Here is a 23,667-nt window from a genome sequence, read left to right on the forward strand (position 1 = left end):
CTTGGAGATAGGATCGGAACCACTGTAAAACAGTTCCTCCAGTACCCATCTCACCAAGTTGGCCAAGAAGGATACCATGGTCAATGGTATCAAAAGCCACTGAGAGATCAAGTAAGAGTAACAGGGTCACACTCCCCCTGTCCTTTTCCCAATAAAGGTCATCCATCAGGTCAACACAGGCAGATTCAGTCCCATTACCAGGCCTGAACCCAGACTGGAATGGGTCAAGATAATCTGTTTCATCCAAGACTACCTGCAATTGCTGCACCACAACCCTCTCAATCACCTTCCCTAAAAAGGGGGTATTTGCAACCGATCAGTAGTTGTCACAAACCAATGAGTTCAGGGTGGGCTTTTTCAGGAGTGGTCGGATCATCGCCTCTTTCAAGGTGGCTGGAACCACTCCTTCCCGCAATGATGCGTTGACCACACTCTGGATCCACTCGGTCAAACCCCCTCAGCATGCTTTAATGAGTCAAGAAGGGCAAGGGTCGAGAGGACACGTTGCTGGCTGCATCATCGCAAGCACCTTGTCTACGTCATCAGGCTGCATCAACTGAAACTGTTCCCAAGAAGTTGCAGCAGACGTTGCACTGGACACCTCATTGGGGACTACAGTAGATGTGGAGGAGGCATCAAGACTGCTACGGAAGCGAGCAACTTTACCGTCAACTTGCCTTGCAAACAATTCACAGTGGCCTCCGAAGGGTCTAAGACTCCATTTCCTGGAGTTGATGTCAACAGACTCCTGACAATACGGAAAAGCTCCACTGGACGGCTACTTGAGGATGTGATGGAGGCAGAAAAGTGGGCCTTCTTCGCTGCCCTCACCACCACACAGTAGGCACGGTTATGTTTTACTCGTGCCAGATCAGTCTCACAGCACATATTTCGCCACTTGCGCTCTAGCCGTCGTCCAGCCTGTTTCATTGCCCTTAGCTCACTGGTGTACCAAGGTGCAGACTGGGCTCCACAATGCTGGAGAGGGTGCTCGGGGGTAACCGTGTCAAGAGCCCGACGCACCTTGCTGTTCCACAGTGTGACAAGGGCTTCAACAGGGTCACCTGCTCTATTTACTAGGAACTCCCCCAGGGCATTCAGGAATCCTGTGGATTCCATTAGGCTCTGGGGGCGGTCCATCTTAATCTGTCCAATACCCCTGCAGGGAAGGATCGGAGCCATAAGTCTAAACTTCACCAGAAAGTGGTCTGACCATGACAATGGGATGACATCCACTCCCACCATCTCCAGACCACCCCTTCCTCCATTTGGAGCAAAAACCAAGTTGAGGGTGTGCCCTGCCCTATGCGTCAGGTCAGTGACAACTTGAGACAACCCCATGGTTATCATGGACGCCATGAAGTCCCAAGCTGGAACACTAGAGGCAGCCTCAGCATGGACATTGAAATCACCCAGGTCTATTGCTCCTCTAACACCACAGCTGAGATGGCCTTCGCCAGCTCAGTCAGAGAAGCTGCCGGGCAGCAGGGTGGATGGTACACCAGCAGCAACCCTAGTTTACTGTCTCCTCAGCCCGACACCAGGTGCAGGCCCTCACAGCCAGCTCCAAGACAGAGTGGTTTCCTGGTGACAGAGATGGAAGTTCTGTAGACCACAGCAACTCCTCCCCCCCCCATCCCTGCAGCCTGTGCTGGTGCTGCCGCGAATATCCAGGTGGGCAAAGCTGGGTCAGATCAACTCCTCCCAGCTCACCCACCCAGGTCTCAGTAACGCACACCAAATCGGCATCTTCATCCACAATCAAATCATGGATGACAGTGGTCTTATTGTGTAGCGATCTGGCATTAAACAACAACACACACAGGCCAGTGGGCATAGCAGATGAGCAACGAGGAACCCATCCATGAGAGGAGTGGCAGCAAGGAACAAGGTGCAGATAGCATTGCCCTCGTCTTCTATGGTAATTCACCACCTCCCCATGGCTATACCTCCCTCTACCCGTGATCACTGAAATTGAGGTGGCATCGTCCACGTTCCTCCTTACTAAGACTCCTCCTAAACACCTGATATGGGCCAAACATGATTTAATATTCAATTAGTCTTAGTTTATAAGGGATATTTGTTTTAAACTGTTTTTAATCATGTATTTTATATTGTTGTGACCCACTCTGGGAACCACTCTGGGGACAGGCGGGTAATAAATTTAATAATAATTATACAGCTGTGGCTGTATACTATAGCCAGCATGGATGTTTCACATTCCACAATGTTAAATTGAAAATACCCTCCATGCAATTCTGATGCTTCCCATAGCTCATTTCAAAACAAAACCTTACAAAACATATAGTCCTGAACTCAGAAACACTTGCTTAACAACCCTCTAAATTTTCATGGCGATACACAAAACAGTCAGAGAGAATCGAGAGTTCAAAGTGTAAAAAGAGAGACAAAAAACCCAGACCCGTTGGACTTTTTTCTGTCAGTGTTCTCATAATTTGTTGAAATTAATTAAAAATCAGCCATGTTCACAGAGTACCTGTAATCCTATTACTGACCTTGCCCCATACTCTGCCCTTCATCTTCTGCAGTTTAAAAGTTTAAAAATGCCCAGCCAATTTTTAATTAATTTAAGAAATTTAACATTAATGTCAATGATAAGCTGGGGCATGCTCAGTAAGAACCAACTGTCAGAGTCCACTCTTTGAAAGCATGTTCAGTCTAAATATAGTTTAGAAGGTAAAGAACTATAAGAAAAGAGAACAGGGTCTTGGAATTACCCATCAACTGTGAGCAATTGGACTGAGTAGCCACACAGGTCACCTGGTCACAGTCTTCCCCACTACTGGTGAGATGTAGTGTATTCCTATTTAAATTTTAGTAATTGGTTCTAAATTTGCATCTGTATATATATATTAGTATACGCAAATTTTGTATGTCCTCTTGTCCTATTTTTTTGATAATGCATTTCTTTTTTTGTAATGCCTGTGGCCACCATACCCTAGACCAGCCTTTCCCAACCAGTGTGCCTCCAGATGTTGTTGGACCACAACTCCCATCAGCCTCAGCCATTGGCAATGCTGGCTGAGGCTGATGGGAGTTGTGGTCCAACAACATCTGGAGGCACACTGGTTGGGAAAGGCTGCCCTAGACAGACATTTCATATACAAGCTTATGTGGGTGGGGGAGGGGGGGAGAAGGCTATATTCTACTGGGCCACATAGTGATAGAAAATGGGTAGGGATATAAAAAGGCATCGTTTTCCATTTCACCTTGTATTCGTTGTATGCAGCACTGTTTTTGTTTCACTGCAGTTCGTTTTCTGCCAAAACCTATGTTAACCTCACTGTCTGCTGTGGTGAAGTTATGTAATTTACGTAGTTGCTTACTGATGAACAGGGAGGATGGAAAGCCAATATCCTGCTAGGCTGCAGAGCAACCTGGCAGGCCCTGAGCCGCCTTCATTTTCTCCCTACCTGCTCTCTTTCTGTACATCTCTGCTCCGGGCTATGTACAGGTAAAATACACAACGGAGATTAATAATCAGGTTTTGTTTACTACCTTTGAAAGCATGTTTACCTGTCCTTGAATCCCCTCAGAGCTTTCTGAATTAGAATGGCTTTCTCTGTGAGTGCTTTGTCTCGTTCTACTTCCAGTATGGTATCATGATAGTCCTATTAAAGAAGTGAGGGGGAGAAAAAGATTGTCACATATTTACCTAATGGCTTTAACAAAACAGAACTGACAATTCAGAGCAATATCTGAGTTATTCTGTTGCTTTTAGCAACAGTGAACATATTACAGAATCAATAATGTGGTGGGGGAGAGAGACACCTCTACTTTGTTAAACTGTATCTAATACCACCCAACATATAACTGGTTCTATTTGCTGATTGCCAGAACAGTGTTATAGAAATCAGATGCTCTTCCAGAACCCCAGCTTCATAACAAAGGTAGCCATGTTGTCCCATAAAAATAAAATAAAACCCCTCAAAAATCCACTGTTATTCTGCAGTTCTGTGCCCAATGCAAACAATTTGGCTTACTTCCTGGCAAACATGCATAGGTTTGCACTGTTAGTAACATAAGATTTCTACCTAGGCATGTATGTGTCAAACTGTTAGATTATCCTGGTAACTTACTTTCAGGAAAACTTTGGTTCTTCCAATTTTCCACTCATTGTCGTTTCCTATCACCCTCTCACAGATGTAAATGCAGCATTGGCGAGCCTCATTCTTCAGCTGGAATGTAAATCAATTTTCACATATACGTTGGGTTGGAAACATAGAGGCTTCATGACAAATAATTATGAAACTGGCACTTCAGAGTCTGGCCATGCTTTGGAAGTGCTTTTTTTTCTACACTAGTGCAATTCTGGTTTGCTCTTTTCCCTTAATTTCTGTTTGCAACCAGTGACCTATGACATGAGAATTGATGAGATTTATATTGCTGATAATATTGCCATAAAATAGTATTAAATTCTTCTTGCAGCTGCCAAAAGATGACTAAGAAAATATATAAAATTTAATCCTGATATTGGTGCTCTATTTACCGGATATATAAACAGCAGTAAGAAGGAATTTTAGATTTAAAAATCAATATGTTTCTTACAGCAACAAAATAAGATGAATCAGTCCAGATATCCTGCTAATGTACCTGCTCTGGAGAAGACAATGACTGCAGAACTCGGTATCTCTCAAAGAAATCTGCAAAACTATAGCGAATCGGATAACCAGCCTTCCTAATCCGAATGGTTTCCATCATCCCAGAGTAGCGCAGCTGTCGGATACAGAGTTCCCGGTCGAACAGCTGAAAGTAAAAGAAAACACACAGACAATTTTAACAGATAAAACCTGGGGCATGTCTCATATACAGAAATGTCTCTCTTGTCTTTTATCTCTTGTAGTATCACATTTCAGTCATGTCAGGGTACCAGATGAAGCAATGCAGTGAACAAGGGATGCCACTATAGCTCTGCATTTGCTTGTGTCACCCACCTGCTTGTCACTTATTTGGGTTTGCCTGCTAATACCATTTTTCACCAAAGTGAATGGGACAGCCTAATTTCAACAATCCAGTACAGAGGAGGTTTTCTCTCAACATGTGTAGGGTACCTTGGAGACTGTTACATCCAGGTGTGCCAACATTGGTACAGAAATACCTGTGTGCATGTCCAGAACAGGAAAAAGTAGTGGAAAGCAGGGAATTAGTTTTTGAGGGAAAGGACCAGAGCACAGAGCATCTTCCATCAATGATCGCTGAACATGTGAATGGGAAATAGTGATACAGCTATTATTATTATTATTATTTATAGATCACAGTATCTAAAAGATTTCAAAGCGGTTTACAATAGAATACGCAACGTACAATAAAAAGTATCAAATTAATTTACAAAGCAAAATACATAAACAATATACATATACATAAACATATACATAAACACAGTATAAAAGTCAGAATTCACCAAGGGAAGCCTGTAAGCCGCCCTCCCTGCTCTAGAAAAGTGTCAGAAAACTGAAATTATGTTGACCATGGAGGAGGGCAACAAGCAGGTAAAATGTTATCGCTCCCCTGGTGCGGCTTGCCACCATTTCTCTTGCCTCTCCTTCCTCCCGTCCATTTATGGATGCAAGTAGGAAACTCATTCAATTCTCTGATTTCATTTTCTGCCAATGAAAGAATAGCCAAACTTTGAGGTAAGCAAGCAGGTGCTGTACGTAATGATGTTATGATATTCCCATGTAGCAATGAAAAGCATAAGCCTTAAACCGTGTGTGTCTAGACTACTGCATGCCAATCACACAAAGAAAAATCAGATATGAATGATCCATTTGCAAGGTATTGCCCCCATTTGGAAACACCCTAATTACATTTTTTTAACCAAATGAATGTCCTCTCTCTCCAAATCATACAGACAGTAGTTGATCTAGATATTTTAATGAAATATTACCATTGGCTTCTTGTAGTCATTGGGTTTGAGACAGCGGATAAAATATGGCTGGCAGTTACCCAGGATTTTCATCAGCTGCTCCAGTGACTGTTTGAACTGTCCCCCTAATGTAGACAGGCGCTTGGTGGCACCTGATCCCTGAGGAGAGCAAGCACATGGATAGATTGAATACTAGGTCAGCATCAAGAAGCACATGTAAATATTCCATATTCTTTAAAAGAGAAAAATATTTGATGCCCAGGAGACTGAACACAAATTTACAGGGCAATTCTATGCATGTTTACTCTGAAACGATAGTGGGACACTTTGCTTGATATTGCAGAAGAATCAATCATGAAAATGATTAATAATACAGAGCCATACAGAGCAAAACCCTTACTTGCTTTCTACCCACATTAAAACATTCCAAGTGATGTTTTCTCAGTGAAAAGATCTTAACATAGCTAGTGACTACATCCCCTAGTATGTCAGGTTTGCTCTTTTTCCACTACGTCCCCTAGTGGCACTTGTGACATGTGTCTGTAAACATGTGATGAATATGCACTAAGGAGAAGCTACAACTCATTGCTGCTCTGGAACACATGGTATTACCTCTCCCTGGGTGAGGTTCCCCTTTAAACCTGATTTGCTGGATCTATTGATTTATACATGAAGTGCTACTGCCCTCCAATGGCCAAAAACTTGGAGCAAATGAGTTTATCCTTTTATAATACCAATATTCCAGTTGCTCAGAATTCTTCAACAGGCACTGATGTTTCAGGGAAAAGTGACAAATATAAAATAAAGGATGGTCTTATGCGTCTATAGTAGAGCTAACCTGATACTTATTGTTGGATGTTTTAACTTTAAACAAAGAACAGAAAACTTTAATGGGTGATATCCAGCATTGCCGATATTGAGAATGAAATGAAATCAATGGACTTAAGTTACTTTAGTCTATTGATTTTATTTGGGTCCACTCTGAGTATGAGTTAGTTGAAAATAACTTTATATTAACTGGATTACAAACGAACATTTAGTATCTCAACACTGTAACAGTGTTAAGACCACAAACTGGTACAATGGCTACATGGATGTGCACATTCTGTATCACCAGAATAATAAATAACATTACAGAGGTAGCTCTTGCCCACTCTGAGGGAAGAAAGCAATTAATGAGGATGGAACAAAGGCATAAAGAAAAGAAAATATAGAACAACTACAAGAATAAAGCAAGTGAAATGAAACAAAATTACTATTAAGCACACAGATATTACACATTTTAACCACAGCAAGAATTATGTACGTAAAGGCATGGAAGAACACAAAACAAAAAAATTAGACACAATTAAGAAGTTATGGCAACAACTAAATGTAATCAAACCAACAACAACGTTATCAAATAATGGTAATTATGATGATGTACTAGACAAAATAGGTCTTGGTAACAAGACATATAAAGAGTCTCCTACAATTTTTAATATTTATACATTTATATTTTGGATGAACTGATGGAAAAGAATGATGATAATTCAGGATATATTTACTATGTAGGGGTAATTTCCCCCAGTTTTTAAGCATTTAACTTTGTAATTTTGTTGTAAACTGCCCAGAGAGCTTCGGCTATGGGGTGGTATACAAATGCAATAAATAAATAATTTTGTAATATACAGGTATGTTGTTATTGGGAAAGCTATATAGGCTGAAAATAGGTGAATAAAATTGTGAATATACTAGGAGTACAACTATAAAGAAAAGCAATTAAAAGGAGGAGAAACCTGGCTCAACCAAACGTGGGGTTGCAGGCACCACCAGTCAGCTGACCAGCGGTGCCTGCAATGTGCTATGCAAAGCACTGCTCAAGAAGGCAATTTGAAAGGAGTTTCTGAAGACCCGACCAGCAGCTGATATATTTATACAGCTGATTAAACGTCTGTCCCACCCTTGGTCCAAAAGGAGCCCAGGGTCAGGTTTTCAGGTGGAAAGCAGACATATCCTTAGTGCAGAATCAGATGGCTTGCCAGAGTCCTAGGAGTCTCATTCTGTGGTGGCTGGTGCCTGTTGGAACTGGGAGGACAGAAAGGAGGAAGTCCAGCAATAGATAGAATCAGAGCCAGTGACAGCCAAAGCAAACTAATTCTAGTTTTGTGCCATTCCTTCTCCCTGCTGAGTTTTACAAGGACAACACTGAGACTTAAGATGGAGGGAGCTGACAGGCAGTGCCACCCCCTGGATTGGATGTAAGAAGTAAGTGGGGACTGGCTGAGGGCAGACTGGTAAGGCAGTGTCCCATATGCCCAAATGGAGCAGCCTCCACTGGCGTCATCTCATTTTCCATTATTGAAATTTCCATCTCTTATGGTTTGGGTGCCCTGTCCACCAGAAAGTACAAATGCCCTTTTAAAAGCTCTACAGTCATGGAAGGCAATGCAGCCATGGCTTTTCCCATCCCACTTCTCCCATGATCTCTTCATCCATTCACCCCCTCCCTGCCTGTTGTGGGATTCCTGGTCGCTTCATTAAGTGGAAGGACAGGATATGTGATGGTGGATGGGAGGAATCATACCTACATTGTCTTTTGCAGCTGTGGAGTGTTACAAGGACAAGAACTAGAAAAAAATATTTTCAAATAGGATTTTTGTTCAGTTTAAAAGATTGCATTCTCACATTATTACAGAAGGGCCCCACTCATACGGTGGGTTACATTCCGGAACTAATTGAATAGAATGGCGTGCGACGCCCGAAAACCGCTGTAAAAGCAGAACAAGCACCGTATGAGTGGGGCTTTAGTGTAATTGCATCTAATTGAGACCGCCACATTAGCGAAGTGCCGTAAAGCGAAGCGCTGTAAAGTGGGCCCCTACTGTATTGGATTTCATTATTACCTTTTTGACATATCAGTGTGATACTGTTGTCATATGGCAGATGTATGGAATATACATATTTGTCATGTTTTCCCCTTGTCAGGTTACCCATTTTCTGTACTTCCTGACCATATTCTTGTGTTAACTGGGCATGCATGTGCTCCAGGTTGCTACCTGGCAGCTTAGTCATAGTTGCAGGGAAATGCTTGAGAATTTCCCAACAGTAGGCACGATCCAAAGGAAGCATTTCCTCTTCCAGCCTATTTAAATAAAATAGGAATTGCACAATTGTTTTTTTTACCCTCAAATATTCCCTCAAATGTATTATTCTTTTACTGTTTTTACTCACAGCACAGCAGTACATATCTCTCTCTGCCATCCCCCACCACTTGAATAATCCAAACTCCAAGTGGGAAGAAAAAAGCCAAGTCTCACCCACGTTGACTGAAGGAAAGCAGCCAGTCTCTGCTTGCTTGCTAATATGAAAACTGGCCAGCCTTAGTCATAGCGGAGAAGGAGAGGAACTGGCAAAACTGCTTTGCTTTCCTTTATCAATTTTTTCTTTCAAATTATCAATATTTTCTCTCAAAACATTTATATTTTCTTTCATTTACCAATATTTCCTTTCAAAATGCCAATGGTTTGAAAGAAAATATCAATACTAATATCAATATCTTTGGAAAGGGGAAAAATCAGACTGGTAGAAACAGCTGATAGCAGACAAAGAATGACTAATCAATACTGTCTGTTAGGCTAATGGAATACTTTCAAAGCAGCACCAGCTGATGGATCCCATCCCTAGTGTCCATTGAGGTTATCCCATTTTATCCTCACAATAACCTTGTAAGACTGGATAACCTGAGAGATGGCTACCCAATGAGCTTTATAGCTGAGTGGGTATTTGAACCCATGTCTTCAAAGTCCAGAGCTAACACTCTAACCACTGCATCACACTGGCTAAATGTGAAAAAATGGCCTGTTCTGATTTGCCAATGTTACTATGACTGCAACATTGTAGCACCTGCTCTATTGGAACTAAGTTTGCTCCTCCTCAGCCACTATTTTGCAGTCATGAAGCATACAGATCCTCATACCATGATGACTAGGAGTGACTATAATTGTAGGAGAGGCTTTGCTTGCTATATATTTCTACTCTACTCTTTCGAATTTGGTAAACCTAGACTAACAGAGCTGCATCATATTGAATACTGACCAAATCACATATTCTAACTAGGAATGCATTTATTGGATTATAAACAAGAAAATTTCTTTCATTATTAATCTACCATGGCAATCATTTGCAGGGATCAGTTCCAACCAGCTCACTGGCTCAAACAATAGGACAAAGCAGCTTTCTGATACAAGTGGCTCAGGAAGATGATGATGATGATGATGATGATTCTAAAATATGATAAAGGCTTACAAATGACACAGAAGGCAAAGTGCAGCTAGAATGTTTAAGAGACAGAGCTGGGGCCTATGTTTCAAATCAGTATTAGGAAGCTAACCTTGAGGGTGGGATCCACTCCAAGATGCTTGATGCATCCACGGCCAAAAGATGGCACATTCATGGGTGTGTCCACTTGGAACATCTGTCTCAGGAATTTGTTTTTGGATGAATGAACCAACTGCAGGATGTCAGAGCTAAGCATGTCACGATTTTTCTCAAGAAAACCTATGAGCAAGAAGAAACAAAGTTCATCCTTTCCACTTGATGCCAGTTCCAGTCTCATGCTTCGTTCACTGGAACATGTTCCTTCTTCACATTAAAAAGCAGCCATTCCCACTCCATTTTAAGTAATGAAACAGCTGTTTATGAATCAATAACTACCTTGACAGTATTGATCTGCAGGATTTGTAACAGAGAAAGGAACCCTATTTGAATTGTTGGATGATAATCGCTCAGACAGGGAACTTTTACTACCAACTCACCTTTTGACTGGTAATAAATAACACCAGCAAAATGGTTGATACCAAAGACTGTGTCATGGACACTTCTTGGAGGAATGTAGATTTTGCTTCTGCTATGATGATTGTTGATTTTGTTTAACATGGTTGTGTCTGTTCCCTGGAAACAAACAATATGAGATGAAATGGGGTGTGGGGAAACACTCTCTATATGCTCATGAGCTCATAAATGGAAATGGAAATGGACTGCCTTCAAGTCGATCCTCTTATTAATATATGGCAATAATAATTTTAGAGTTGGGAAACATTTTAGAGACAGGATATAAGTGGCATAGAAACCAGGGACTGCACAGCAAATAGCTCCAGATGTCTAAAACAAGAGAGCCAAGCAACAGGGTAAAGGTTAAAAAAAATAATAATTCTGGATTCACAAGACAGTCTCACTTGAGGATAATAACATCATAAAGCCAAAAATGCAACACAAATCAACACAACACAGAGCAGGAGCAATAAAATCAAAACTTGAAACTAAAAAGCTAGGAATAAAAAATGGCCTTTCCTAAGATATATATATAGTAAAAAAAAAAAAAATTAAAGGCCGTGTGTATCCATCTCCCTGGTTGTTTAGAAGCAATCTAGTCAACTCCACTATCCTACTATAAAACATGTGAAACTGATAAAAAGATCCTGGTGTGGGGGAGGTGATCCATGGAAAGTGAAAGCAGTGTTATGAAGGACTCACACTAAAGGGAAAAGATATGATACAGGACGATAAGGACTATCAGACAAAGGCTAAAATATGGTAAGGGTGTGCTTTCCAATGATAACCTCTTTTTTCCTTTCCAGGTAGCCACTGCCTAGAACATAAGACGACAGGAAGATTGCAGAGTTTGGGGGAAGTGGCTACTGTCTGCTCAGTAAAATAATCAGGATTTTCTGCAAAGGATGGGCCGTTTCATGTGCCATTAGATGGCCAGTGGATTTCAAAGAATCCATATGAAAGCTGTGTCTGTAGTAACTCCCTGTGGGAGCCCAGAAACAAACATGGCCCTTACCTTAGGGAACCTGCTTTCCTCATCAATGAGTGACACAATATTCATGGGTTTGAGTGCAATCACTTCCAAGGCCATACAGTTATCAGTGAAGTCAATATGATTCCAGGTGATGTGCTCAGCCAAGTATTCCTCCTGCTCCAGCTTGAAGATATGTTCCACAAAGAATTGCTGGAGGTGCTCATTGGCAAAGTTGATGCATAGTTGCTCAAAACTGCAAAGACACAGTTATTTTTATCCTGCCCTTCAATCAAAATTATAAGGTTAGTTTACAGTAAAGAAAAAATAAATAAATAATGTAAAAAATAAAACATTGCAAACCAGAGAGCCACAGGTATGATGTCAATGTTACACAGGGCTATTAATGTTCCATGTTTGTGTGTAAATCTAATATTTATATTGTGTATCTGAACCTGAAATGGTAACCCTTAATGAGGGACAGTGCCAGACATCAGCCAGTACTAATATTACTACAAAGCTCTAGCTAACATGGACTAGGCAGTTGTGGATTATTTTAAATCAACTCACTTGAAATGTGGTGTTGGAGGAGAGATTTGCAGATACCATGGATTGTGAAAAAGAAAAATAATTGGGTGTTAGAACAAATTAAACCAGAACTATCACTAGAAGCTAAAATGATGACACTGGGGTTATCATACTTTGGACACATCATGAGAAGACATGATTCATTAGAAAAGATAATAATGCTTGGAAAAACAGAAGGGAGTAGAAAAAGAGGAAGACCAAACAAGAGATGGATTGATTCCATCAAGGAAGCCACAGACCTGAACTTACAAGATCTGAACAGGGTGGTTCATGACAGATTCTCTTGGAGGTTGCTGATTCATAGGGTTGTCATAAGTCATAGTTGACTTGGAGGCACATAACAACAACAACAACATTGGGGATCCAATGTGGAGCCCTTGGGCACCTCGGCACCTTCAGGTGGCACTAAGGTCCCCTTTTTATTTTTTAAATGGGGTGGGTTTTTAAAACCCTTTGGGGGTTGTTTGGGCAGGTTGACTGTTTTGTGGCGGCATTGCCTGCTCCTCCCACTTTGCTTTATTTGCTTTGGGGTATTTACAGATGTTTTACTTGCTGGGAGGGCTTAGAAGATTCTGAGCATTATCTAATTTTTTTCCATGAATGGGTATTTTATGGGGTCTGTGACAGTTTCTTAGATTTCAAACTCAGCCCCAAAAAGACTGGAGACCCATGCTCCAACATATTTTAAAGAAACACAAATAGGTGTGTGTGCAGCTGTAATGTATATTTCAGTGTGATGTTGCATAAGTATACATCAATCTGTCATCCTCAGCAGGGAGATTTATTAACATAAATGATAATTCCTATCAATACTAGTGATTAAAATCTGCTTCTGACATGGTGTACTATTTCTCCTAAATTCAAGGTTCTAGTTTTGCTGTACAAAGTCCTATTCAGCTTGGGTCCAGGATACCTGAAAGACCGTCTTATCCCTTATATACCCAGTCAATCACTGCAGATACCATCTTATCAGGAGGTCCATTCTGCACGACACGGACCATTCTGCATACTACACGGACCTTTAGTGTAGTAGCACCTACCCTTTGGAATTCCTTCCCCTTAAATATTAGACAGGCGCCATCTCTGTTATCTTTTCGGCACCTACTGAAGACTTTCCTCTTTCAACAGCCTTATAAGTTGAGACCTTATTCCAGTCTGCGTCTGTGTTGGAATTGCTTTTTAATATGTTTTTAAACCTTTTCTTTTTCTTTTTTGAAGATGTTTTTAAAGCTTTTTAAAAATATATATTTTTAAATATATTTTATTTTAATGTATTTTAAAGTCTCTTTTTATGATGTTTTAAAGTGTTTTTAGTGCTTTTGTTTGCCACCCTGGGCTCCTGCTGGGAGGAAGGGCAGGATATAAATGTAATAATAATAATAATTCTCAAACAGCCCACAAAGCAATCTGGAACGTCATACCTGTTGGTGTTAAAATTTTCAAAGCCAAAGATGTCCAGTAGCCCAATGGATCTGCATGTGTTTTTATGATCCTGAGAAGGTGGGTTGTAAATTGCAGCATTGATTTTATTCACTATCCAGAGGAAGAGGAGCCCATAGATACCCTGCGTGTAGAAAAGGTATATAAGGGCATAGTGTTTTATTCAGTAAATAGTGCCACTGACATAAAGAAAATCATGCAACATACACCATGAGGGACTAAACCAATAGATGAGCAGTGCCAAGAATGAGAATGTTTCCTCCTTGATCTATGAAACATTGTAGCTGGAGGTTCCTGGAGATTCACAATTCCTTAATGAATCAGGACAGATACAAGAGAATACTTCTTCACAGAGCACATAGTTAAACAATGGAATTCGCTCCCACAGGAGGTAGTGATGACCACCAATTTGGATGGCTTTAAAAGAGGATTAGGCAAACACATAGAGGATAAGGCTTTCAATGGCTACTAGTCATGACGGCTATGCTCTGCCTCCACGGTCAAAGCCAGTATGCTTCTGAATACCAGTGGCTGGAAACCACAAGGGTGGGAGTGCTCTTCTGCTTAGGTCCCACTTGCGGGCTTCCCACAGGCATCTAGTTGGCCACTGTGAGAACAGGATGCTGGACTAGACGGGCCATTGGCTTGATCCAGCAGGTTCTTCTTATGTTCTTGTGACACAAAGATAGGAATAACCAACAGGACATTGTCTTTAGACTATTATTCAGCTTTGATAATATGTACAGCCTTAAGAAACCATGACTGAGATGCACACATGGGGAGAGGTGTTAATCTCCTTTACCTTTACAAAGGCATCTCTCACATCAGCAGCTTGGGCTACACTTAGGGGCATGGAGACACTCTCCCCTCGGATGATGATTGAGTGATTTGTAAGGCTGCTGTGGAGTTCCCCAGAATCCACCTACAGGAATTAAAATGGGATTGCATTATTTTATGTAGGTACAGGAGATCTGTCAAGAAAGGGTGGTGTCTACTTAAAGAGAAGACATATAAAGACACATAACAGACAGCAGAGACAAGACAATGTCTAGCCTGCCATCGTAACAACGACTGGTGTCAACGAGATCACAAGATATACACTCTGGAAAAGAAGAAAACTGGGAGAGAGCTAGTATGGCATAGTGGTTAGAATGTAAAATTAGGAATTGGGAGATCCAGGTTAAAATCCCCTCTCAATCATGAAGCTCACAGGGTTTGTGAGGGTTATATGGGATGGGTTGGGAAACTGCCCTGAGCTCCTTGGTAGAAAGGCTGTAGCAATTATATAAATAATAACAATGTATAATGCCAATACCTCAAGTAGTTTGGTTGCAATGGAAAAGTGTGCAGAATCCAGCACAGCAGAGCAGTCTATATTATCATATACAGCAGCTAGATAAAGGAAAGAAAAAATCTTAGTGATCATATATAACATAAGGAATGCAACTTACTTTTTCTCTTTTAAGAAGTAACTGTTAGGCTAAGGCAAAGAACAACACAGAACAAAAATGCAATCTCTGTAAGACCTCATGGTGTGTTCTTGTTTTATAACAAAGTGCATTAATCCATGTTTAAAGCAGTATCTGTCGCTGAAGATTTTTTAGAGAAAAATGCAATATAATGTACAGAGATTAAAGGGTGGTAGCAATTAAAACAATGGCATAGGCACTGTAGAAAATGGGGTCCTTACAAGGATACCTGCAATCCCCTGCTCATCACTGCTTCCCTGTTGATCCTTGAAGATCACTAGAAAAGCATGCCAAGCATCATTCATTGTTTTCTTGTTTTTCCACATATGGGAAATCTAACTGCATTGTAGTAGTCATGTGAAACACAGCTTTGAACTGCCCAACTCCTCTGTAACTAGCATGCTTTCGTCATATACTACACATGAATATCACAAAGCATTCATGTTAAGAATATGTATGATAAGGAGAGTCTTGTTTAGGCTAAACACTCTAAGTTTAGGGTACTGTAGCTACATTCCACTTCGTTTACTTTTTCAGATTTTCTGCTCAAGGAATAGTCTGAAACCGCATCAACCCATATTTTTTTCCTGCTTGGTCTCTCTGTGTGTTCATGTAACCTACTAGAATTCTTTGAGAGTGTCAACAAGCATATAGATAGAGGTGATCCAGTGGACATAGTGTACTTAGACTTTCAAAAAGCGTTTGACAAGGTACCTCACCAAAGACTTCTGAGGAAGCTTAGCAGTCATGGAATAAGAGGAGAGGTCCTCTTGTGGATAAGGAATTGGTTAAGAAGCAGAAAGCAGAGAGTAGGAATAAATGGACAGTTCTCCCAATGGAGGGCTGTAGAAAGTGGAGTCCCTCAAGGATCGGTATTGGGACCTGTACTTTTCAACTTGTTCATTAATGACCTAGAATTAGGAGTGAGCAGTGAAGTGGCCAAGTTTGCTGACGACACTAAATTGTTCAGGGTTGTTAAAACAAAAAGGGATTGCGAAGAGCTCCAAAAAGACCTCTCCAAACTGAGTGAATGGGCGGAAAAATGGCAAATGCAATTCAATATAAACAAGTGTAAAATTATGCATATTGGAGCAAAAAATCTTAATTTCACATATACGCTCATGGGGTCTGAACTGGCGGTGACCGACCAGGAGAGAGACCTCGGGGTTGTAGTGGACAGCACGATGAAAATGTCGACCCAGTGTGCGGCAGCTGTGAAAAAGGCAAATTCCATGCTAGGGATAATTAGGAAAGGTATTGAAAATAAAACAGCCAATATCATAATGCCGTTGTATAAATCTATGGTGCGGCCGCGTTTGGAATACTGTGTACAGTTCTGGTCGCCTCATCTCAAAAAGGATATTATAGAGTTGGAAAAGGTTCATAAGAGGGTAACCAGAATGATCAAGGGGATGGAGCGACTCCCTTATGAGGAAAGGTTGCAGCATTTGTGGCTTTTTAGTTTAGAGAAAAGGCGGGTCAGAGGAGACATGACAGAAGTGTATAAAATTATGCAAGGCATCGAGAAAGTGGACAGAGAAAAGTTCTTCTCCCTCTCTCATAATACTAGAACTCGTGGACATTCAAAGAAGTTGAATGTTGGAAGATTCAGGACAGACAAAATGAAGTACTTCTTTACTCAGCGCATAGTTAAACTATGGAATTTGTTCCCACAAGATGCAGTGATGGCCACCAGCTTGGATGACTTTAAAAGAAGATGAAACAAATTCATGGAGGACAGGGCTATCAATGGCTACTAGCCGTGATGGCTGTGCTCTGCCACCCTAGTCAGAGGCAGCACGCTTCTGAAAACCAGTTGCCGGAAGCCTCAGGAGGGGAGAGTGTTCTTGCTTGTTCCCCTATGTCCACCCCTTTTCATTGATTGGTCCACAACAGTCATTAGCTTTTCATGCCCTTTTTCAGAAGAGTGCAGAAACGTATATCTTTTTTTAAATTCCCATGCATGCACAGGCTTGTGGATATGCAAAAGGGCAATGTTATCCCCACCCCAGTGCAAGCAAAATAAACATCTGGGTTGTTACATATAATATAGTGCATACTAAGGATGGGAGCCACTTCGTTGTTGTTGTCGTTATGTGCCTTCAAGTCGATCCTGACTTATGGCAACCCCATGAATCAGAGACCTCCAAGAGCATCTGTCATGAACTACCCTGCTCAGATCTTGTAAGTTCAGGTCTGTGGCTTCCTTTATGGAATCAATCCATCTCTTGTTTGGCCTTCCTCTTTTTTGACTCCCTTCTGTTTTTCCCAGCATTATTGTCATTTCTAGTGAATCAGGTCTTCTCATTATGTGGCCAAAGTATGATAATCCCCCAGGCACCTGGTTGGCCACTGTGAGAACAGGATGCTGGACTAGATGGGCCACTGGTCTGATCCAGCAGGCTCTTCTTATGTTCTTATGCGCACTTAACTAGGCTCACCTTCAAACTCCATATTCCCCAGATGTAAAATGGCTGCCAGCAGTTTGCTTATGTCCCAGTGCTCAGAATCAGAGAACATTAGGATCTTCATGGCAGAGCGGATATGAGCATATTCCTTGGCATCATCACGGCCTTCACAGGAAGTGCATTCACCCTGCAAGTGATAATTTATAACATCTTTATATTGTCATGAGTTGGAGCCGTACATTTGAATGATATCTCAAGGATCTCACCATAACCCTATGTCTCTGGGTTGTGAAAGTAGGCTGCTGGAGTGGGCCAAACTAATTAGACAAGCGTAGCCTTTTTGCTGGGAGGATTGGCAGGTAAGCTGTACCTTCACCTATGCTCAACCTGTATATATGTATAAATAAAGCCTATATTGCTTTCCATGAGTGGAACTCCCATTTATGGAATTGCCTCCACTCAATTTTCAGAGATCCCTTCTTCTCCCACAACCCCTATGCTACACGCCCCCCCCCTCCAATTCAACAGGGTCCTCTGATCCTTGGTGGAGTATTTTCATGGGGCTGGAAGGGCTGCTGTGTGGAGTGAGGGAGTGAGGATGTCAACTCTGGATCCAACCTATTATATACAAGTGAAAACTAGGAAGGTAATTTATGTGTCTAGTTTCCAAAAGCCAACTTTGCACTTTTGGAAATCCGGGAGTGTCAGGCCCAGGATGTGACTCAGGAACCAGACCAACGATTGTAGTTAATTCGTGTTAATTCCATTGTCTGTTTGGTACACTGGTGCCTAAACCCTAAACATATTTATTGTGAATTTCCATTGCTTTCAGTGAAATTTAAGAGGAATACAGACCCTATGTGAAATCTAGACAGCAATGAAGTTGACTATTACAAAGAATATTCTGAAAGGTGCACGGAAATTTATTCAGCAAAGCAAATACTTGGTGTTCTGCTTTGGGCTAGAAAGCCCCTTATTTGTCAGGCCCAGGATGTGACTCAGGAACCAGACCAGCGGTTGTAGTTAATTCGTGTTTTATTAGGGTAATGTCCAAACAAAGACTGCATTTCCTCATGAATCAATACAGGGATACAGGTCCTGCGGCATTGGGAGAAAGTTGACAGAGCAAGGGACTTCTTCCCGCCTGTTCTTTAAGAAGGGGCCAAACGGGCGCGCAATCTTTCGCTCCTCCTTAACTGCCCCTCAGGTACTGCCCGCCTTCCCCCCCTTCTCCCCTGTCTTTTCAGCTGTCTGTGTGTGCGCAGTGAGGGGGGAAGCATCACCCCCTCCTCTTCTGAAGTTTCCGATTCCAGGATGGGGGATAGGGGAGGGGCTGATGGTAAACTGCCTCCCCGCTTTTCGGCTGTGAGCAGCCCTCCCTCTTTCCCCTCTTGCTCTGAGCCTGAAAGAGGGGGAGGCGTGAGAATGTCCAGGGAGGGCTCAGGCTCCCCGTTGCTAAGCGACCTTATCACTGGCAGTTCCTCTGTTTTGTCTTCGCTCCAAAGGGGGGAAGTTCCTCCCCCTTCCCTCTGCCATCCATCCGAATACTCTTCTCCCAACTCTCCGGGATCCAGCTCCCCGGGATTGGGACCCCAGCTCTGCCTTCCGACACCATCCCCCCTCCCAGGCTGTGCCCCCCTCCCCTTGTCTGGCTTGGGACGGTGGGGAAAACGTTGATGGAAAAGTTTTACCAATTCTGGAGCATGCACATCAGCTGCATCTTCCCATGATCTGTCAGCCACCCCATAGCCTTTCCAGTGAATCAAGTATTGCAGCTTGTGGCGTCTGATCCTGGAATCTAAGATCTCCTCAACTTCAAACTCAAGCTGCTCATTTACCAGGAGTGGAGCTCCGGGAGGTTCCTCCGGCCGTAACTCACTGGGAGGGGCGGCTTTCGTTAAGAGGGATCGATGGAACACAGGATGTATTTTAAACGTGTCAGGCAGCTTCAGTCAGTACGCCACGGGATTGATTTGAGTTTCTATTTCGAAAGGACCCACCCTCTTGTCTTGTAATTTTCTACATTTGCCCGGCATCTGGAGGAAGCGGGTGGACAGCCATACCTGGTCGAAGGGGGGGGGCCTCCTTCCTGTGCAGGTCAGCAACTCGCTTGTACTCCATTTTGGCTTCGTTTAACTGCTGTTTCAGTGTCTGTTGCGCCGCTTGCAATTCCTTAAGGAAGTTCTCAGCTGCCGGTACCAGCATTCCTTCTGAGCTGCTTGGAAAGACTTTAGGATGGAATCCATAATTAGCGAAGAACGGGGTTTGTTGAGTGGTGAAGTGCAGAGAATTGTTGTAGGCGAACTCTGCAAAATGCAAATATGATACCCAGTCAGTCTGTTGATAGGACACATAACTTCGTAAATATCTTTCCAAAACGGCGTTCAAGTGTTCCGTCTGCCCATCTGTCTGGGGGTGATGGGCGGAGGAGAGTTTTAATTCCGTCTGCAACTGTTTCCACATTGCTCTCCTAAATTTGGCTGTGAACTGAGTTCCTCGGTCTGAGACTACGCTGTTTGGCAATCCATGCAGCCGGTAGACTTCTTTTATGAATAACTTGGCCGTTTCTTTAGCCTCTAAGGCCCCTGCACAAGGAAGAAAGTGTGCCATTTTGGTAAGTAGATCCAGCACTACTAAGATGGCTGTCATTCCTTGGGACTTGGGTAGATCAGTTATAAAATCCATGGAGAGGTCCTTCCAGGGTTCGTGTGGGACAGGCAACGGTTGTAACAGTCCTGCTGGTGTCCCTGTTTGTGTTTTTGTCCGCAGACAGACAGAGCAGGACTTTACATAACTCTCAATATCCCGACGCATTTTAGGCCACCAGAAGTCCTTGGCCACGTTCTGAATGGTCTTGTAAATCCCAAAGTGTCCCGCTGTGATGGAATCATGACACTGGCATAGGATTCTGAGCCTTAATTCCCCTTCTGGCACATATCTGGCGGTTTTGAACCATAACAGTCCATTTCTCCAGTGAAAGGTTACTTCTGAGTCTTGACCTTGTCCCGTCTCCTGCTGATATTTTAGCATGTCTGCATCTTCTTGTTGTGCCTTTTTGAGTTCCTCTTCCCATGAAGGCTGGCATACTCCCAACCTTAATTTCTCTGGCGGGATTACGTACTGAGGCTGGTCCTCGGATTCACTTTCTTTGTATTGTGGCTGTCTGGATAAGGCATCCGCTCTCTGGTTTTTGGCTTGGGCATGGTAAGTAATCTGGAAGTTAAACCTAGTGAAGAACTGGGACCATCTTATCTGTCTCTGGTTCAGCTTTCTGGCTGTTTGGAGGCTTTCAAGATTCTTGTGGTCGGAGCGCACTTCAATTCGATGAGAGGTCCCCTCTAGGTATTGTCTCCAGTTTTCAAAAGAGTCCTTGATGGCCAGCAGCTCCTTCTCCCAAACTGTGTAGTTCTTCTCTGCAGGCTTTAACTTCCGAGAGAAGTACGCACAGGGGTGCAGCTCCTTCCCTTCTTGGTCTAATTGTAGCAGGACCCCCCCCGATGGCAAAATCTGAATCATCTGCTTCCACTACGAAAGGGCGGTTCGGATCAGCAAAGCGCAGAATGGGCTCAGTAGCAAACCTTCTCTTCAGCTCCTCAAAGGCCTCGGTGGCGTTCTCTGTCCATTGAAACTTCTTCTTCCCCCTTAAACAGTCAGTCAGAGGAGCTGTTAATTTGGAAAACCCTGGAATGAACTTTCTGTAATAATTGGCAAACCCCAAAAACCGTTGTACATCCTTTTTGGTGACAGGTTGGCCCCAGTCCAATATGCAGCTTACTTTCCCTGGGTCCATCTCCACGCCTTCCGCTGAGATTCGATATCCAAGGAAGTCTAGAGACTTGAGGTCAAATCCACATTTCTCTAATTTAGCGTACAGGTGATTTTCTCTCAGTCTCTTCAACACCGTCTTCACATGCTGGTTGTGGTCTTCCTGGTTCTTTGAGAACACCAGGATATCATCTAAGTAACAGATTACATATGTGTCCAACAAGTCTCTAAACACATCATTCATTAATTTTTGAAAAATTCCTGGACTTCCACAAAGCCCGAACGGCATGACCAGGTATTCATACTGTCCGTAAGCGGTCAAGAATCCTGTTTTCCATTCATCTCCCTCCTTCATTCTGATCAGATTGTACGCTCCTCTCAAATCCAACTTCATGAAGATTTTTGCAGAGCGCAGTCGGTCCAGCAACTCTGAGATCAGGGGCAGCGGGTAGCTGTTGGGGATGGTGATCTGGTTCAATGCGCGATAGTCGTTACAGGGTCTGAGTTCCCCCCCCTTCTTTTTCACAAACAATAGTGGCGCTCCAGCAGGGGATTGTGAGGGGCGTATGAATCCTCGCCTCAGGTTTTTATCCAGGAATTCCTTCAGGGCCTCCCTCTCATTCTCTGTGAGAGAGTAGATTCTCCCTGATGGGATCCTGGCTCCTGGCACTAGATCAATCGCACAGTCGTAAGGGTGGTGGGGGGGTAAAGTCTCTGCCTCTTTTTCATCAAACACATCTTTGAATTCTTCATACTTTGGCGGCAGGGTCACTTGCTCGATCTCTTGCACTGCCCCCGCTAAGGTGTTCTTGATTCCTTCAGGTTGACAGTTCTCCTGGCAATACTGTGAGGTGAACCACACCACCGCCTCCTTCCAACTTATTTTGGGTTCATGCTTTGCTAGCCAGGGCATTCCCAGAATCACCTCAAAGTTCGAGAGATCTGACACGTATAGCGAAATGAACTCTTCGTGCCCAGGGATTTGAAGTTTCACTTCCTCCGTGGCTTGTGTCACCCCTCCTGACTTCAGGGGTCTCCCATCGATAGTCTCCACAGCTAGGGGAGCGTCCAGTTTCCACCGGGAAATTCCATAACGCTTGACTAACTTTGCATCAATAAAATTTGTGGAGGCTCCACTGTCAATTAAGGCAGTGGAATTAAACACCACTCCTCTGGAAGTTGTAATCCGAATAGGCAAGACCAACACCCCCTTTGAGGGAGGTTGGATCGTTGGGGGGCCTTTATACAACGCTGCCCCCAGTCCACCGGCCTGCACGTGGACTGGGTGTTCTAGTTTCCCGACGGCTCAGCTTTCCCCCCTTTCAGTCCACAGTCTCTGGCCACATGGCCCGGCTTTGAACAATAAAAGCATAAATGTTCCCGGCGTCGTCTTTCCTTTTCTTCTTCCGACAGTCTTGGCCTAGCCCCTCCCTGTCCCTCAGTTGCATTACCTGCCATCCCTGTAGTGGGAAGGGTCTTGTTGCGGGATGCCGAGGCTGAGTATCTCGGGACCTCCTGCTTCCTTTCCAGGCGCCTTCCTTCCATCCGGTGATCTATCTGTAGGCATAGCCGGATGAGCCCTGGTAGGTCAGCGGGGGGGGAGGTCCTGGCCAACTCATCCAGGATTTCAGCATTTAATCCACTCCGGTACATAAACATCAGGGCGGCGTCATTGTAACCAGTTTCCTGGGACAGAATTTTAAAAGCGTTAGTGTACTCGGAAACAGTCCCTTTAGCTTGCTTCAGAGCGCCTAGTTGCCGCGCTACTGTTTCAGCCCTTGGCGGGTCTTGAAACATCTCGGTCATCTCCTGTATAAATCCTCTGTACCTTCCTAAGACAGTATCCTTTCTCACAAGATACGGAGTCACCCATTTTGCAGCTTCTCCCTCCAGGAGGCTAATCACGAAAGCTACTTTAGCCCCATCGTCTGGAAATTCCGTGTGCCTGACATCCAGATATAACTCACATTGAGCCACGAAGGTTGCCAACTGATCACTTTGTCCCGCGTATTTTGGGGGCAATCCAATGGGAACCTTTACTACGGCAGCTGGAGGGGCTGTTCGCATCTGGCCTATCGTGGCCTTCAAGGTTTGATTATCCGTCTTCAGCGCCTTGACTGCTGCTAGCAGGGCTTGAACATCCGTCTGCAAATCAGCTACCTTAGTCCTCAGGAGTTCCACTTCTTCCATCTCAGAAGTGGGGTTCGTCCCCCCCACTGCTCCCTTTGACATCTTGTCCCAGTCAAGTGAAGAGAGCGTTGAGGGTGATTTAGGTGGCTCTGTCAAGCTGTCAGGCCCAGGATGTGACTCAGGAACCAGACCAACGAT

General features: G+C 43.3%; 1 protein-coding gene across 6 annotated transcripts in view; it reads right to left on the reverse strand.

Annotated features, from left to right (window-relative positions):
- The window catches only part of MYO7B (myosin VIIB), a 114,222-nt gene that overhangs the window by 51,983 nt on the left and 38,572 nt on the right, over positions 1-23,667 (reverse strand). For 5 of the 6 annotated variants that reach the window (XM_061636410.1, XM_061636411.1, XM_061636412.1 and 2 more), the window contains 11 exons: positions 17,608-17,761; positions 15,013-15,089; positions 14,500-14,619; positions 13,679-13,821; positions 11,715-11,925; positions 10,684-10,819; positions 10,260-10,426; positions 5,909-6,046; positions 4,615-4,767; positions 4,101-4,199; positions 3,538-3,632 (listed from right to left, as the gene is read on the reverse strand). In XM_061636410.1, the coding sequence (XP_061492394.1) occupies positions 3,538-3,632; positions 4,101-4,199; positions 4,615-4,767; positions 5,909-6,046; positions 10,260-10,426; positions 10,684-10,819; positions 11,715-11,925; positions 13,679-13,821; positions 14,500-14,619; positions 15,013-15,089; positions 17,608-17,761 (1,493 nt within the window). The remainder of the gene's footprint in view (positions 1-3,537; positions 3,633-4,100; positions 4,200-4,614; positions 4,768-5,908; positions 6,047-10,259; positions 10,427-10,683; positions 10,820-11,714; positions 11,926-13,678; positions 13,822-14,499; positions 14,620-15,012; positions 15,090-17,607; positions 17,762-23,667) is intronic. The other variant, XM_061636415.1, reaches the window with a different exon arrangement.

This window comes from Rhineura floridana, chromosome 7 (genome assembly GCF_030035675.1).
Source record: "Rhineura floridana isolate rRhiFlo1 chromosome 7, rRhiFlo1.hap2, whole genome shotgun sequence".
Classification (NCBI taxonomy): Eukaryota; Metazoa; Chordata; class Lepidosauria; order Squamata; family Rhineuridae; genus Rhineura; species Rhineura floridana.